At 48.4% G+C, this 15,795-nt stretch overlaps 1 protein-coding gene across 3 annotated transcripts in view; it reads right to left on the bottom strand.

Annotated features, from left to right (window-relative positions):
* Positions 1-63: 63 nt before the first annotated feature.
* The window catches only part of tmem87a (transmembrane protein 87A), a 28,356-nt gene continuing 12,624 nt past the window's right edge, over positions 64-15,795 (bottom strand). For 2 of the 3 annotated variants that reach the window (XM_089013287.1, XM_089013288.1), the window contains exons 12-21: positions 7,065-7,158; positions 6,922-6,999; positions 5,855-5,963; positions 5,733-5,791; positions 5,535-5,638; positions 2,943-3,019; positions 2,598-2,659; positions 2,153-2,205; positions 2,043-2,073; positions 64-530 (exon numbers count right to left, since the gene is read on the bottom strand). In XM_089013287.1, the coding sequence (XP_088869413.1) occupies positions 489-530; positions 2,043-2,073; positions 2,153-2,205; positions 2,598-2,659; positions 2,943-3,019; positions 5,535-5,638; positions 5,733-5,791; positions 5,855-5,963; positions 6,922-6,999; positions 7,065-7,158 (709 nt within the window). In that variant the 3' untranslated portion in view covers positions 64-488. Of the gene's footprint in view, positions 531-2,042; positions 2,074-2,152; positions 2,206-2,597; positions 2,660-2,942; positions 3,037-5,534; positions 5,639-5,732; positions 5,792-5,854; positions 5,964-6,921; positions 7,000-7,064; positions 7,159-15,795 lie in introns of those variants that run through there. The other variant, XR_016117136.1, reaches the window with a different exon arrangement.

Here is a 15,795-nt window from a genome sequence, read left to right as displayed (position 1 = left end):
AAAGTCGGATATCGGCGGAAAATTCTCATCCCTGTGAAAGGAACAAGAAGCCAAACGAAAGGCTGAAAGTTGCCGCAGGGGACGTTCCTTTCAGTCGCCTGCACATTTATTGTCAGACAAGAGATGTTTCCCAGGGTATCAGGGAAGCCGCGACTGCAAACAAGACCATTTTAGTCCCACAACAACAACATCAAAAGTCAACAGTCCAAAGACCCAAAAAGTCAACCAAGAGGCACATGCGAGGCACGCCTGGCTCGGCCTGGCCCCGTCCTCCGCGGCAACGGCGCAGCACACCTGGCATTGGTAGGCAGGCGAAAGTCAGGCGTCGTGTCCGCCGCCGTGGGTGTGTACAAAATACAAAAGGCGGGCGTGGCTCCGAGGAAATGAGCAAAGCGGGCGCGGTTGAGCCTTTGCCCCAAGGACGCCTCCCTGGCAAAGCTCGCAGTCGGGTGCGGATCCCCCGGGAAGTGCACCCCCCCCCCCCCCCCTCATTCCATCTTGGACATCTCAAACTTGGTCGTCTTGGTCTCCTAACAGACAAAAACAAAGGTTGGCGTCAGAAAGGTCAACCGCTTGCCCCTGGTGGTGAGGCCAAATGCATTTATGTGTTTTATGCGCATAATTAGAGTAGGTCAACGAATCACAGATTATATGCTCTACCCAAATCCTGTGGGAGAATCCGAAATATTCAGGCAGGGTGCCTTTTAAACCTAGAAGTTAGTTTCTTCTGTCACTATCAGCAAATATGGAGGAAAAGATTTCTTCAGCCGTCATCTGCGCTGAAGAAACCTTTTCCTCGATGGACCACTCATTCACTGCCATTCAGGAATTTATTCGGCAATTGAAAACATGACGTCGAGTGCCATTCCCGAATTAGTTCGGGTTTTGTTTTTTTCTTGCCTCGGTGTTGATAAAGCGCTGGCCAGACCTCTGGCAATGAGTTTTTCGTCCACAAGGGAAAGCATTTCCCCATTTTGTCTCATGTTAGCGCTTTGTTCCAGCTTCAGCTGTTGTTAAAGCGCGATATAAACCAATATATTTTCTATTAGCTATCTAGCTGGCTGTTTAGCCAGCTAGCTACTAGCTATCTATTGACTAGTTTTCTATCTATACGAGTTATTCCCGATTGAGTGAACGCTTGCACTTGTGGCTGCTGCTGCTCACCCACAGAAAAACTTACAAATGAAATGTATTATTATTATTAGGACCCCTGGGCTTTGAATAAGCCACGCCCCCCTTAGAGGCGGCAGTGTGACTGTGACTGTAAAGTCACCTTGAGAGTTTTGAAAGGCACTTCTAAATTAAATGTATTATTATGATAATATATCTATTAGCTACCGATTAGCTGTATTATTATGATGATATATCTATTAGCTAGCTAGCTACATTTCTATCTCTATCTCCTGTATTTGAATTATTCCGGGTTGAGTGAACGCTGGCGCGTGTGTCTATCGCTGCTCACCCACAGAAAAAAAAATCTTAACCTTAACCTGTGACTGTAAAGTCACCTTGAGAGTTTTGAAAGGCACTTCTAAATTAAATATATTATTATGATAATATATCTATTAGCTACCGATTAGCTGTATTATTATGATGATATATCTATTAGCTAGCTAGCTACATTTCTATCTCTATCTCCTGTATTTGAATTATTCCGGGTTGAGTGAACGCTGGCACGTGTGTCTATCGCTGCTCACCCACAGAAAAAAAATCGTAACCTTAACCTGTGACTGTAAAGTGACCTGGAGAGTTTTGAAATGTGCTTATAAATTTATTATTATTATTATTATTATTATTACTACAGTAAAGTCTCGTTATATCGATATTCAAGGGACTCTGAAAAAATATCGATATAACCGGGACTATCGATATATCCGACCCTGTTTGCATGTAATTTTCTCCGTGTGTGCATAGAAATAGTATCGATATAACCAGGACTATCGATATATCCGATATCGATATAACGAGACTTTACTGTACTTATCTTGGGAACACTCATTAGTGGGAGGGGCAAGGGCGGGCAAAGAATGGGAGGGACTCACCTCGTCCGAGTCCAGCAGAGGCGGCAGGGCACTGCGGGAGAAGTGGGGGGGGGGACACGGGTTGAGTGGCACGCCGTCGAAAGCGCAACGTCAATCACGCGCAAACTTACACGTCAGCCATGGACGAGGGGATGTTCTCCTCCACCCATTTGAGATCTTCATCCTGACCAAAAGACAGCCGATGAATAAGCTAAGTAACTCAGATAGAAAGCTAGAAAGCTTTGGTTCAAGATAGCTAATAGATAGCCAGCCAACCAGCTAGCTAATAGATAGCCAGCCAACTAGCTAATAGATAGCTAATAGCTAGCCAGCTAATAGATAGCTAATAGATAGCCATATAGCTAATAAATAGCCAGCTACATAGCTAGCTAGCGAGCCAGTTAGCTAATAGATAGCCAGCTAGGTAGGTAGCTAATAGATAGCAAATGGAGAGCAAATAGATAGCTAGCTAGGTAGCCAGCTAGACAGCAAATATCGGACAGTGGCCCAAAACCGAAAAAAAAGTGCATGGGGGTAACCGGAACGGCAAGGCGCCCCGAGGCCGTCAACATTTACCAGTTTGTTGGCTCTGGCGGCAGCATTGGTGTCGTTCTTCACACCCCTCATCTTCATGCCCTCTTGGCGACGCGGAAAAACAAAAAATGGCGGTTGGTGTTTTGCGTGGCTTTGCGTGCCTTACATTTGGTTTGCCAGAAAGCATTCTGCCGCCACGCCGGGGGACTGGACCCGGACCGGACCACCTTTCCATGCAGGAACGTTTGCGGTACGAACGGGGACGCATGTCATGGACGCCCACAAAAGCCACCAAATCTCAACATGAAATTTGGGGCGAAACGTCTGATGGTGGCGTGACGGCCGAAGGCCTGCATGCAAATCAAAAAATGGCATACGACGTCTGACCAAAAGCTTCGTTGACCATCAGCTCCTCCTCTTCTTCGTCACTCTCCTCATCGTCCAGCAGAGGGCGGAAGGCGTACCTGCAACACGCAAGCAACTGCAAGCTCAATGAGGCCCCGCCCCCGCGGCTTCCTTTTTTGAATAATAATAATAATAATAATAATAATAATACATTTAATTTCGAAGCGCCTTTCAAAACTCAAGGAAACTTTACAGTCACGGGATATTTTTTCTGTGGGTGAGAAGCGGCAGCCACACGCGCCAGCGTTCATTCAACCCGGAAGAAACATAAAATGATCCATCATTACACAACAACAACAACAACAATAATAACAATAACAATAGAAATAATACATTTAATTTCTAAGCGCCTTTCAAAACTCTCAAGGTCACTTTACAGTCACAGGTGAAGTTTTTCTGCGGGTGAGCAGCGGCAGCCATTCGCGCCAGGAACACAACAAGAACATAAAAACATAAAATTCATTCCTGAAACTAATTGTTTTCGCCAATAATGTACTTAAAGGACAACCGACGTCACTTTTTTGTTTTTTAACTGACATCAGAAAAACGTTTTATAGCATCCAAAATACCCAAAACACGCAGTATGATATTTTTATTCAAATGCAAAACACCAATAAAAATGACTTAAAGCGTCCAAAATCTGCAAAAAATTGAGCTGCGAATTGGGCATTTTCAGAAAGTCCCGCCCCCAGTTCGTGACGTCATGCCAAGACGTCTTGCATTGCTTGTGAATCAAAATAATGGCTTAAGATTCGGAGAATATGCTTTCTTGTTACACATCCAGTTATGAATATGATTGAAATAGTTCTTAAGAGGAAAGCATACATGTTTGCAATTAATTAAATAAGTCATTCCGTGTCATTTTGAGGCATCTGGACTGCAATGTAGCGTCCCAGAAAAGAGGCAGAAAATGGCGACCCAGCTCCGTGTGAGGAATTAATCGGCCCGTTTCTACAGGCTGATAAATTACTTATATGGAGCTTGGTCGCCCTCTTCTGTCTCTTTTTGGTGCAACATGACGTTTTCAGACCAAACAAGCATAGCAAAATGCATTGACGTGATGGAAAGACTGCTACAATGTGTGCATTTTTTTCAGTCAGGGGCGTTCCTTCCGTGACGTCACGTACGGACTCGTCACCAACTCAAAAACAAGTCTTAAAACATAAAATATAGCCATATGTGGTGGAATCTTTGTAAAATACGCTCAGTAGAAGTCATTTGAAGCCATTTTACAAATTATGGACACAACTTGTCCGGAGACGTCGGTTGTCCTTTAATTGTACGCGAATATGGGTTGAACTCTATATAACTAACTTTCTATCTATTTGAGTTATTACGGGTTAAGTGAACGCTGGCGCATGTGGCTGCTGCTGCACACCACAGAAAAAAAATATCCTCTGACAGTAAAGTGACCTTGAGAGTTTTGAAAGGTGCTTAGAAATCAAATGTATTATTATTATTACAGTATCAAATAAAACAATAAAATAAATGGTAAAATAGATAAATAAATACATGGTACAATAGATAACTAGCTGGCTATCTATTAGCTATCTGTCCGGCAGGCTAGCTGGATGTCTGTTATCTGTCTATTAGCTGGCCGGCTATCTATTAGCTCGCTAGCTATCTTTTTATTTATTTGAGTTACTCTGGGCTGGCGCGTGTGGCTGCCGCTGCTCACCCACAGAAAAACTTATCCAGTGACTGTAAAGTGACCTTAAGAGTTTTGAAAGGCGCTTATAAATGAAATGTATTATTATAATTATCATCATCATCATCATCATCATCATCATCATCATTATTATTGTTACAGTGAGACCTCAACTTACAAACACCATTTCTTACAAACATTTCGTCTTACAAACGTCAAATTTATGAAAATTAAACCTTATAATAAGCACTATTTTTATAATACACACCCACCACGGCTGGCGGAGTGATCTTTGGCGGAAGCAAACGACCGAACAGCACCAGAGGTTAAGTTACCAACAGTCCTTATGGAAGGTGACTCTCCTTCTATAAGCCATCAACGACCATCAAAAAGGTAAAAAAAACTTTATTTTACAGCACAGTTTATTTCTTTAATTACAGTCCTCATGTAATGCGCCTCTCTTTCCAAACAGCAATTCCCTTTGACCTTCAACCTCCAACGCCATTCCATCAAGCCATAAATGACTATCACAAATGTAAATAAAGTGACTATGATAGAATGCAGTGTATTTCTTTCATTACAATACAATGGCACATTAATTATACATAGAATAAGGTATCTTGTGTGTATTTTTAAAGCTTATTTAGTTGAAAAGTATATTTTATGGAAACCCGGGAACGGATTATTTCCATTTTAATGGTTTCCTGTGGGAAAACTTTTGTTGAGATACACACTTTTCGGCTTACACACTCTGTCTGGGAACCAATTAAGTAGTTAAGTTCGTAAGTTGAGGTCTCACTGTATTATTATTATTATCATTATAAATAAATGGTAAAATAACTACATAAATAATAAAATAAATATGATGGATAGAATCCCCATCATTTGAGGTGAGGGGAGCAAAAGAGCAACCCCGTTTTCCCCACCTCTGGTTGTTGGCCGACGGTCGCCAGAGGAACATGATGACCAACAAGATCGCGGAGAACAGGAAGCGCCAGAAGGCGTCGTCAATCCAAAGCTCGCGCCAGTCCTGCACGCACACACGCCAAAAACCTTCTTCTTGGTCGCTGTTTTTGTTTGTTTGTTTTTGACCATTTTTACTGGAGAAACAATTCCACACTCACAGACTGACATTTGGCCATCTTGAAGGTCTTTGTGGTCCAAACAATGAAGATGACGGACGCTACAAAGACAAATGTTACTCACAGCAGAACGCGACAAATGGCCACATTGAGTGCGTGGGTACCGATCACGGCGAAGATGAGCGTATTGGTGAAGTGCCGGTAGAGCGACAACTTGACCAGGTTGCGGCGCAGTCGCAGCAGCTTCATGGTCTGAGCCAGACTCACAAAGATGTGACGCCGCAAAACAACAACAAAAGTAGTCAAGAGCAACAACAAACGAAAGCAGGACAAGAAGGAACAGGCACCCTTGGGGCCCTAGCTGATATCTATTAGCTATCTAGCTATCTATTAGGTATCTAGCCGGCTGGCTAGCGAGCTAATAGCTGGCTATCTATTGGCTGTCTATCTGGCTGTCTATCTATCTGTTGGATATCTAGTGGCTAGCTAGTTGGCTGGCTATCTAGCTGGCTGGCTATGTGTTAGCTATCTATCCGGCTGGCTAGCTTTGTGTTAGCATGCTCACTAGTTAGCTGGCTATCTCTTAGCTATCTATTAGCTGGCTAGCTATCTATTAGCTCCATATCTAGCTAGCTGGCTATCTATTAGCTAGCTAGCTGGCTGGCTATCTATTAGCCATCTTGAACCAAAGATTTCTAGCTTTCTATCCGAGTTACTTATCTATTAGCTAGCTAGCTTTCTGTCTGAGTTAATTCCGGGTTGAGTGAAGATCTAGCTAGCTCTCTGTTAGCTGTCTACTAGCTGGATAGCTTTCTATCCAAGTTACTTCCGGGTTGAGGGAACGCCTAGCTAGCTATCTGTTAGCTATGTATTAACTAGCTAGCTTTCTATCTGTTACTTAGCTATCCATTAGCTGTCTATTAGCTAGCTAGCTTTCTATCTGAGTTACTTCTGGGTTATAAGAAGGCCTAACTAGCTATCGGTTAGCTATCTATTAGCTAGCTAGCTATTTGAGTTACTTCCAGGTTGAGTGAACGCTGGCGCATGTGGCTGCTGCTGCTCACCCACAGAAAAACTTAGCCTGTGACTGTAAAGTGTCCTTGAGAGTTTTGAAAGGTGCTTATAAATGAAATGTATTATTATTATTATTATTATTATTATTATTATTATTATTTGGACCCTTGGGCTTTGAATAAGCCCCGCCCCCCTTGGAGGCGGCAGCAAAGGATATCCACCAGATGATGCAGGAGTCGGTGAAGGCCAGCACCACGTTGCACAGAAGAATACTGCTGGCGTTGTCACCGCGATCCTGGAAGGCGACGCGTGTTAGGGGCTGTCAAAATGGCGTACGGGGGTGGGGGCACAGCAACTCACAGCGTTGACGCGGAGGACGCCCTCCGCCGTGGAGAACATCAGGTAGAGCAGGCCCACGCCCACCACGCGGTGAAGCAAGGCGCCCAGCCGGGGTCTGGGGGGACACACGCAGGTGGGCCCGTCACAGGGATGAGAATTTTCCGCCGATTGGCGGATTTTGACTTTTTCAGAGAAAAATGAGCAGATAAAACTAAATATGTATAGGTAACATCCGAGTTACGACCAGGTTCCGTTCCGACAAAACAGTCATAAGTCAAACGGTCGTAAATCGAAAAGCATTCAAAATGGCTGACGCGAGTATCATCTCCTATACGACAGGACAGTATACGATGTCAATCAGTTGTTTTTAAGCAATTTTCGATTGAATGCTATTATATACCAAAATGTTGACAGTTCATTTATAAATCTTATAACTTTTAGTGTCATTTTAATCATTTTATATTTCGTATTATCGATCTTTATTACTGTTACGGCGCACACGCTTTCTGCTGACACAGAAAGCGTGTAAGCTCGCATGCGTGGCAAGCCGTGCAGATTTCGCTCTGTCTGCTAACAGAGACGCCAGAAGAGGTCACCTGTCTCAAAGAGGCGGCGGCGCCCACCGAGAGTCCGATGCGGCAACGCCCCCCCCCACCCCCACCGATTGTCACGTTCGGATTGTGAGCTGGGGGCGGCACCACACCTCCCCGCTTCCACAACTTCCTTCCTCAGGACACGGGTACGAAAACAGGACGCTGTCAACTTGTATTTGTACTTTGTATTACCCTATACAGATACATACCATAAAAACACACACACACATATATGTATATATACACACACACATACATATACACACACACACACACACACTCACACATATACACACACACACACATACACACACACACATATACACACACATATGTTATTCACATTTAGATTAGTAAACATATGTTATTCATGTTTAGATTAGTAAACATATGTTATCCCATGTTAGTTTAGTACATATTATGATTATTGCATGTTTAATTTAGTTTACATGGCACTATCAAGCTTATTAGTTAAATAGTTGTTGCAAGAGGCAACAACTCCAAATTTCAGTCTAAGGTCCTCCCAACATACTTGTCCGTAGCCGATTGGACGGAAGATCGACTTGTCGCCAACTGATTGGTAAACAGACTGTCGCGGTATTCTTTAAACTAAGCCTGAGGAGGCAGGCGGTTGTTCTTCTTTTGTCCAGCTCCAACTAGAGATGTTTCTCTCAATTGTTACTGAATAAAGTAGTTTTTGCTGTGTACCAACTACCGACTCAACTGGCATTTCATCAAGAAACTCGACAAACTCCGAACCAGACGAAGATAAATGAATTTTACCGAGCTATAGTCGGGTCCCAGACAGGGAGAGAGTCCCCGGCGCGTCGCTAACGAGAGGAGATGGAGGATCCCTTCGGTGGAGCCAGTCCGAGAATTATTTCACGGGAGACAGATAGAGATTTAATCTCACTGGTGGCACCTGCCTGCTTGCTGTGACGTGGTGGAGGCTACCATCCATTCTGACGACCTGAAAACACGGCTGACTTCATTCGAGTTTCTCGGTGAGTGATGCGCTAGCGAGTTAGCACGCAGCCATTTTGTTGAATGTGTTCAGAGATTCCTTTTAGGCCTAAAGGTGTCTTTTTCATGTTAATCCACGTATTTTGAAGGGCTTGTGACGCGGGATCTGTATATCACCTGGTTCAGATTCCAGCTTGATTCTGGTTTTAGATCCGGTGGTTTGACTGAGCATGTCTCCAGACCCGGGCCCCGGTGTATTAACAGAAAATACACGCGACTGATCGATGCTAATACTGGTCGAGACATGTCTGGTTACCGCGCCGCTGTCGGACGTAGTGCCGCCGGCGAAGACAGATATCTCGCCGCCCTCACCGAGCAAGCGGAGCGTTCAAGCCAGCTGGCCCGAGCCATCGCGGAAATCAGCCAAATTACCACCATGCTGGCTCAACGCTTCGAGGCGGCTGAGGCACGCATTTCCGCTCTCACGATCAAGTCTTCCCCGCCCGTGAGTAGGCACGCTCCTCAATTTCCCCTTCCCTCCCGCTACGCAGGCGAGACCGGGCGTTGCGCTCAGTTTTTAATGCAGTGCACGCTCGTGTTTGAGCAACATCCATACGCCTGCGTTAGCGATGAGGCGAAGGTAGCCTTCATCACCAGCCTGCTCACGGGAGAAGCCGAGACGTGGGTGCTGGCCATCCGAGAATCCCGACCGGAGCTGCGCACCTCGTATCCGGACTTCGTCGCCGAGTTACGCCGGGTTTTCCATCACCCGGTGACGGAGTCCGAAGCGGAGGGGAGATTACTGGACTGCGTCCAAGGGGCCCGTTCAGCCGCGGAATACTCCGTCGACTTCCGCATCCGGGCCGCTGGCAGCGGCTACGGCGACCGAGCGTTGAGGGGGGTGTTTCGTCGCGGATTGAACACCGACCTAAAGGACGAGTTGGCTACCCGCGACGCGGGCACCACCTTCGACGACCTGGTCGCCATCGTCATCGGCCTGGATCACCGCCTTCGGGAGCGACAGAGGGAGCAGCGCGGCCGACGGCCCAGACAGCCACGCAGCCGGTCCAGATCTCCCACACCCGGCAGCGAGCGTGTGCGGCGCCTGGAGGAATCCCCCGAACCCATGATCGTAGGGGGGGGGAACGACCACACCACCCCCGGGGCTCGTCGCACCCAAGGCCCCCAGGCGAAGACCTCAGGTCCACGCAAGTCCCCGGCAAGACGGCGACCACAGCGACCTCTGGAGGTCAAATCCACTACCCCCGTTACGCGGTTGGAGCTGGACAGCGAATTAATCGGCCCGTCCAGCTCCCAAACCGTGCGGGCCCTAGTGGACTCTGGGGCCGACGGGTGCATCATTGACCCCCAGCTGGCGGACTTGTTGGGCTGCCAGCTGATCAATCTCCACCCCCCTAAGGAGATGGTCGACCTGGACGGCAGACTGTTAGCCCGAGTCACCCACCTCACGGCCCCGCTCAAACTCCGGGTGGCGGGGAACCACGTCGAGCACCGCCAATTTTTAGTTATGCCCTCCCGGAATGCGCCGTTGGTATTGGGTCTCCCCTGGCTCAATACCCACGACCCGTCAATCTCCTGGGAGGGTCCCACCATTCAGGGCTGGAGCCCCTACTGCTACGCCAACTGCCTACGGTCGGCTACGGCAGGGCGAGACGCCTCCCGCGGTGGACCGCCGGAGGCCATCTGCCTCAAGGGCGTGCCACACTGCTACCACGACCTGCGGGAGGTGTTCAGCAAGGACAACGCCCAATCCCTGCCGCCCCACCGACCGTATGACTGTGCTATTGACTTGCAGCCAGGGGCTCCATTACCGGACTCCAGACTTTTCCACATCTCACAACCGGAACGGGAAGCCCTGAGCACTTACATAGACTCCTCCCTCGCGGCGGGACTCATTCGGCCGTCTCGGTCTCCGCTGGGCGCAGGGTTCTTCTTTATTGACAAGAAGGACGGAACCCTGCGTCCATGTGCCGATTATCGGAGTCTGAACGACATCACCATCCGTAACAAATACCCCCTCCCCCTCATGGACTCAGCCTTCACGCCCCTTCAGTCCGCAACCATTTTTTCTAAATTAGACCTCCGCAGTGCGTACCACTTGGTCCGCATCCGGGAGGGGGACGAATGGAAAACTGCATTTAAAACACCATTAGGACATTTTGAATATCTGGTGATGCCGTTCGGACTCACGAACGCTCCCGCCGTATTCCAAAATCTGATCAACGATGTGCTCAGGGACTTCCTCAATGTTTTTGTTTTCGTTTATCTGGATGACATTCTTATTTTCTCTCGTTCTGCAGAGGAGCACCGGCAACACGTCCGACGGGTCCTGGCGCGGCTCCTGCAAAACCGGCTCTACGTGAAGGCAGAGAAGTGCGAGTTCCATGTCCGCTCTCTGTCCTTCCTAGGGTTTGTCGTGGAGCGGGGGCAGCTCAGGGCCGACCCTACTAAGACTAAAGCGGTGGTGGAATGGCCGATCCCGAAGACGCGCAAACAGCTTCAGCGGTTTTTGGGGTTTGCCAACTTCTACCGCCGCTTCATCAGCGGGTATAGTCAGAAGGCACTCCCCCTCACTAACCTCACGTCCTCTAAGATCCCCTTCAGGTGGACGCCCGACGCTGAGGGGGCATTCAACCGCCTCCGTCTTGCCTTCACTAACCCCCCAGTTCTGCGTCATCCCGACCCGGATCTCCCGTTCACGGTCGAGGTTGACGCATCCGAATCCGGAGTAGGGGCCGTCCTATCCCAGCGCTCTCCCATGGACCAGAAGCTACGCCCATGCGCCTTCTTCTCCCGCCGGCTCAGCCCCGCCGAGGCCAACTATGACGTCGGCAACCGGGAACTGCTGGCGGTCGTCCTGGCCCTTCAGGAATGGAGACACTGGCTTGAGGGAGCGAAACACCCCTTCACCGTCTTCACGGACCATAAAAACCTGGCGGCCATCCGGTCGGCCAAGAGACTAAACTCAAGACAGGCCCGATGGTCACTCTTCCTCACCCGGTTTAACTTTTCTCTCACCTACTGCCCAGGGTCACAGAACACCAAGCCCGATGCCCTATCCCGCATCCATGAGCCGGCAGAAAGGGAGGAGACCACCACCAACATCCTGCCGGCCCAACGCATCCTGGGTGCCCTGAGGTGGGAGGTTGAGAGAAAAGTACAGCAAGCCCAGGGGACGACCCCCATCCCCAGGGGCTGTCCTAAGGATCGCCTGTTCGTCCCCCCCCCCTCTTCGCACGGAGGTGCTCGTCTGGGGGCACACCTCCAAGATAGCTTGTCACCCGGGGGTCAACAGGACGATCCAACTCATCGCCCAACGGTTCTGGTGGCCGGGGTTCCGGAGGGACATCACCCTCTTCGTGAAGGCCTGCCCGACCTGTGCCTGTGGGAAAGCCTCCCATCAGCCCCCGGCAGGACTCCTCCGGCCGCTACCGGTACCGTCCAGACCCTGGTCCCACATCTCCGTTGACTTCGTGACAGGCCTCCCCCCCTCCCGTGGCAAGACGGTCGTCCTTACCGTTGTGGACCGATTCTCCAAGTCGGCCCACTTCGTCCCGTTAACCAGGTTGCCGTCCGCCATCGAGACGGCTCAACTCCTGGTTAACCACGTCGTCCGTCTCCACGGGATTCCGACGGACATCGTGTCGGACCGGGGACCGCAGTTCGTGTCCAAGGTATGGAAACGTTTCTGTCGGTCCCTAGGGGCGTCGACGAGCCTGTCGTCTGGATACCATCCCCAGACCAACGGACAGACGGAGAGGAAGAACCAGGACCTGGAGGCGGCCCTCCGGTGCGTGTGCCTCCACAACCCGGCGTCGTGGGCCCTGCACCTACCCTGGGTGGAGTACGCCCACAACTCCCTGGTCTCCGCAGCCACAGGTCGGTCCCCATTTATGTCCGCCTGTGGCTATCAGCCGCCCTTGTTTCCCACTCAGGAGGGCCAGGTGGAGGTCCCGTCTATTGAACATCACCTCAGACGGGCCCACCGAGTCTGGAAGGAAACCAGGGACGCCCTGACACGCACCGCATCCCGGAACCAGCGGGTGGCGGACCGTCACCGGAGACAGGCACCCAACTACCAGGTCGGGCAGGAGGTGTGGCTGTCGACGAGGGACCTTCGGCTGGCAGGGTCTTCAGCCAAGCTGGGCCCACGCTTCACGGGTCCCTTCCCCATCGAGGCCATCCTCAGCCCGGTCTCGGTGAGGCTCCGGCTGCCACCCACCATGAGGATCCACCCCGTTTTCCATGTTTCCCTCCTCAAGCCAGTGGAAACCTGCTCCTTAGCCCCCACGCCCACCCCCCCACCTCCCCCCCGGATAAAACCAGTGGAATTCTAATGATAATTTTAACAAGGAGTGGATTTTTGGAATTCACTGTGCGCGAAGACTGGTTGTTGAAATTGAGAAATTGAATGATGTGTTCATTTCAACCCGGTGGTTTACATGTATTATGTTTAAATGCAGCTGCTATTTTGATACTGGATTATTTGTGAAGTTTAATACATTCATTTGGCTGATCCGTGTTGGCAGGGTGGTAGTTCAAAAATTCCTTTGTCTCACAAAGAGATCTTGAGACAGGGGGGTGTTGGAGCGACGGACATTGATAACCATTAGTGTGTGAGCGTGTGCGTGTGAGTGCGTGTGCGTGCGTGTGTATGTGCATTCATTGTGTGTGCGTGTGAACGCGCATTATGACTGGGGACTGGCGCGGCTCGCGCCCCTTTGTTCTTTGTGTTCGAATCAACATCGCGGGGTGTGTGCCTTTTTCTGAGTGAGAGTTAACAGAAGGAATTTGTTTGTGAGTGGGAGATTTGGGTGCAATTTTTTCTAAAAAGACTCCAATTCATCGGGATATTGAATTCATGTCTAAATAGTTCCCAGGATGTGAACTTTACTGTAAGAAGTGGATGCAACGTGGTGAATTTTCTGGTGCTTTGCAAGTTCAGCCATTGAAAGAAATTATGTTTCGTTTGAAGCTCCAGGAGGCATCTGCAGTTGGCAGATCTCTCCAAAAGATCAGTGATGAGATTTTAGCTTGTGATAGATGGCTTACACAAGCGCGTATTAGAGAGCATGAACTGGAAGTGAAACGGATTAAAAAGGAGGAGAAAGCAATGGTCGTGATGACTTCCAAAGTGAGCTATGACTATGAAACTATTGCTTCATCTGTTGCACGTCCCAATGAAAAGATGGCAGATCGAAAGCAACGATTGTTTCAAACTGCAGAGCAACCCCATGGGAGACCAAGGGGAGGGACTGTGGGCTGCCCCGAGCGAGCGCCTCAGACCCCCTCCCCCTCCTCCCCCTTCTACCCCTCCTTTGCTGCTCTCAAGAAGAGAGATGAAGTCAATTGCTCCACCCCGAGGGAGCGAGTGGCCCCCCTCGGTGGTGACTCCAACTGTGACTTGGGCAGACCAGCAGCATGGAGCGCGCATGACCCTCTCTGGTGGGTTTTGGCCATTGCAAGCTGACTTTGCAGATCAGATTGCTGGTGATGGTGATTGTGTTTCTTCGCGTACAAGGAGCAAAGCAAATTGTTCTGGACAATTGTATCCACTTGAAGAATTGAAACAAGATATCTGGGACATCATTGGAATCAGGTGAAAGGGGGCTATACTGGTAAAACTTCAACGGATCAAACATGACATATGAGGAGGTGACAGCCCAACGGAGATTGGTTTGTGAGAACATCCGGACATTATGGAAAAAATCCACCGGGGTATGAAATTCAACATAAAAAGTGGGGTATTTGTGAAAACATATTCAGGAGACGCTCTGGATATGTTTTCTGACATGATGAGGATTCCATATATGTTGACCAATTCAAGCAGATTGGAAAGAATGAAAAAGATGGCCGAAAGATGGCCGCTGAAAAAGTACCTCCTGCCTTAAAAGGACAAAGGAGCTCATGTTCTTAAAATCGCCATTGCTGAGACAGAGAATTGACCGATGCGGTAGGCAGGGCGAACTGTGACATGGGGAATTTGAGCTTGGGAGTCAGAGGTCAAAGGGGGGGAGGATCTGCGCGCGGGGTCCACTCCACCACTTCCACTAACGGCTGCCCTCTCTTTTCCCCCCATTCACTCTTGCCCCTCCCCTTGCTGCTTTATATAGACCCAGATGTGGTTTAGGATAAGAATAGACTGGAACACACGTCCCCTACTGGGGACACTCAGTCGTTACACCAAAAAAAATTCTCACTAGAAATGTCTTCATGTATCTGACTTTATAAAAATTCGGTGACTTCTCAAATTCTTTTGTACATTGACGACATCTTGCTTGATTCACTAACTAAAGAAAAAAAAACGGTATCAATCACTTTGTTCCAAAATCTAGAACGTACAGGTAACAAAACTTCCTTGACTATGTTACAGTTTTGCCAAAAAAGAAGTTGAACTTCTAGAGAAAGAAAAAAAAGATGATGACATTTCTACAACCTGATTTGGATGACACACTTTTACCTGACAGCATCCACTTTGAAATTATTGCTGATGGTTCATTACCAAAAACGTATTCAACGCAAACAGCAGAAATTGTTGCATTGACTGAAGCGTAAATGGATATAAGGAAAGATTGTTGAACATGCAGATTTATTGTGAGGATTGTTGAAAGCTATCCTCCTTCCAAAAAGTGTGGCTGCATGCAAATGTACAGCGCACACAAGAGCTAAAGACAGGATTATCCCAGGGAATGCTAGAGCAGATGCAGCCGCCAAGAAGGCTGCTCAGACTACTCTCAATGTAATAAATAAAGAGACACGTGAATTAGTGCCCACACAAGTTTTGAAGGATATGCTGTAAACATAATCCACAGGGTAATATGCGACCAAAAAGAGGAAAATTTCCACAGGGGTCACACCCCTTTGAAGTGGTCCACATGGATTTCATTGAACTAAGCACAAGTAGTTCTTATAAATACTGTTTGGTGTTAATTGATTCATTCACCAAATGGGTGGAAATTGTGCCTTCAAAGAAATCCGATGCATTATCCATTGCCAAAGCATTATGCAAACATATTCCAGAACATGGCATACCAAGAATAATTTGGAGTGATAATGGGCCACATTTTGTTATCTCATCTCATCTCATTTTCCATACCGCTTATTCCTCATTAGGGTCGCGGGGGTTGCTGGAGCCTATCTCAGCTGTCTTCGGGCACGAGGCGGGGGACACCCTG

Source organism: Hippocampus bargibanti, linkage group LG14, assembly GCF_051943395.1.
Source record: "Hippocampus bargibanti isolate YZ-2025 linkage group LG14, ASM5194339v1, whole genome shotgun sequence".
Classification (NCBI taxonomy): Eukaryota; Metazoa; Chordata; class Actinopteri; order Syngnathiformes; family Syngnathidae; genus Hippocampus; species Hippocampus bargibanti.
This window is presented reverse-complemented; position numbering and strand designations above follow the sequence as displayed.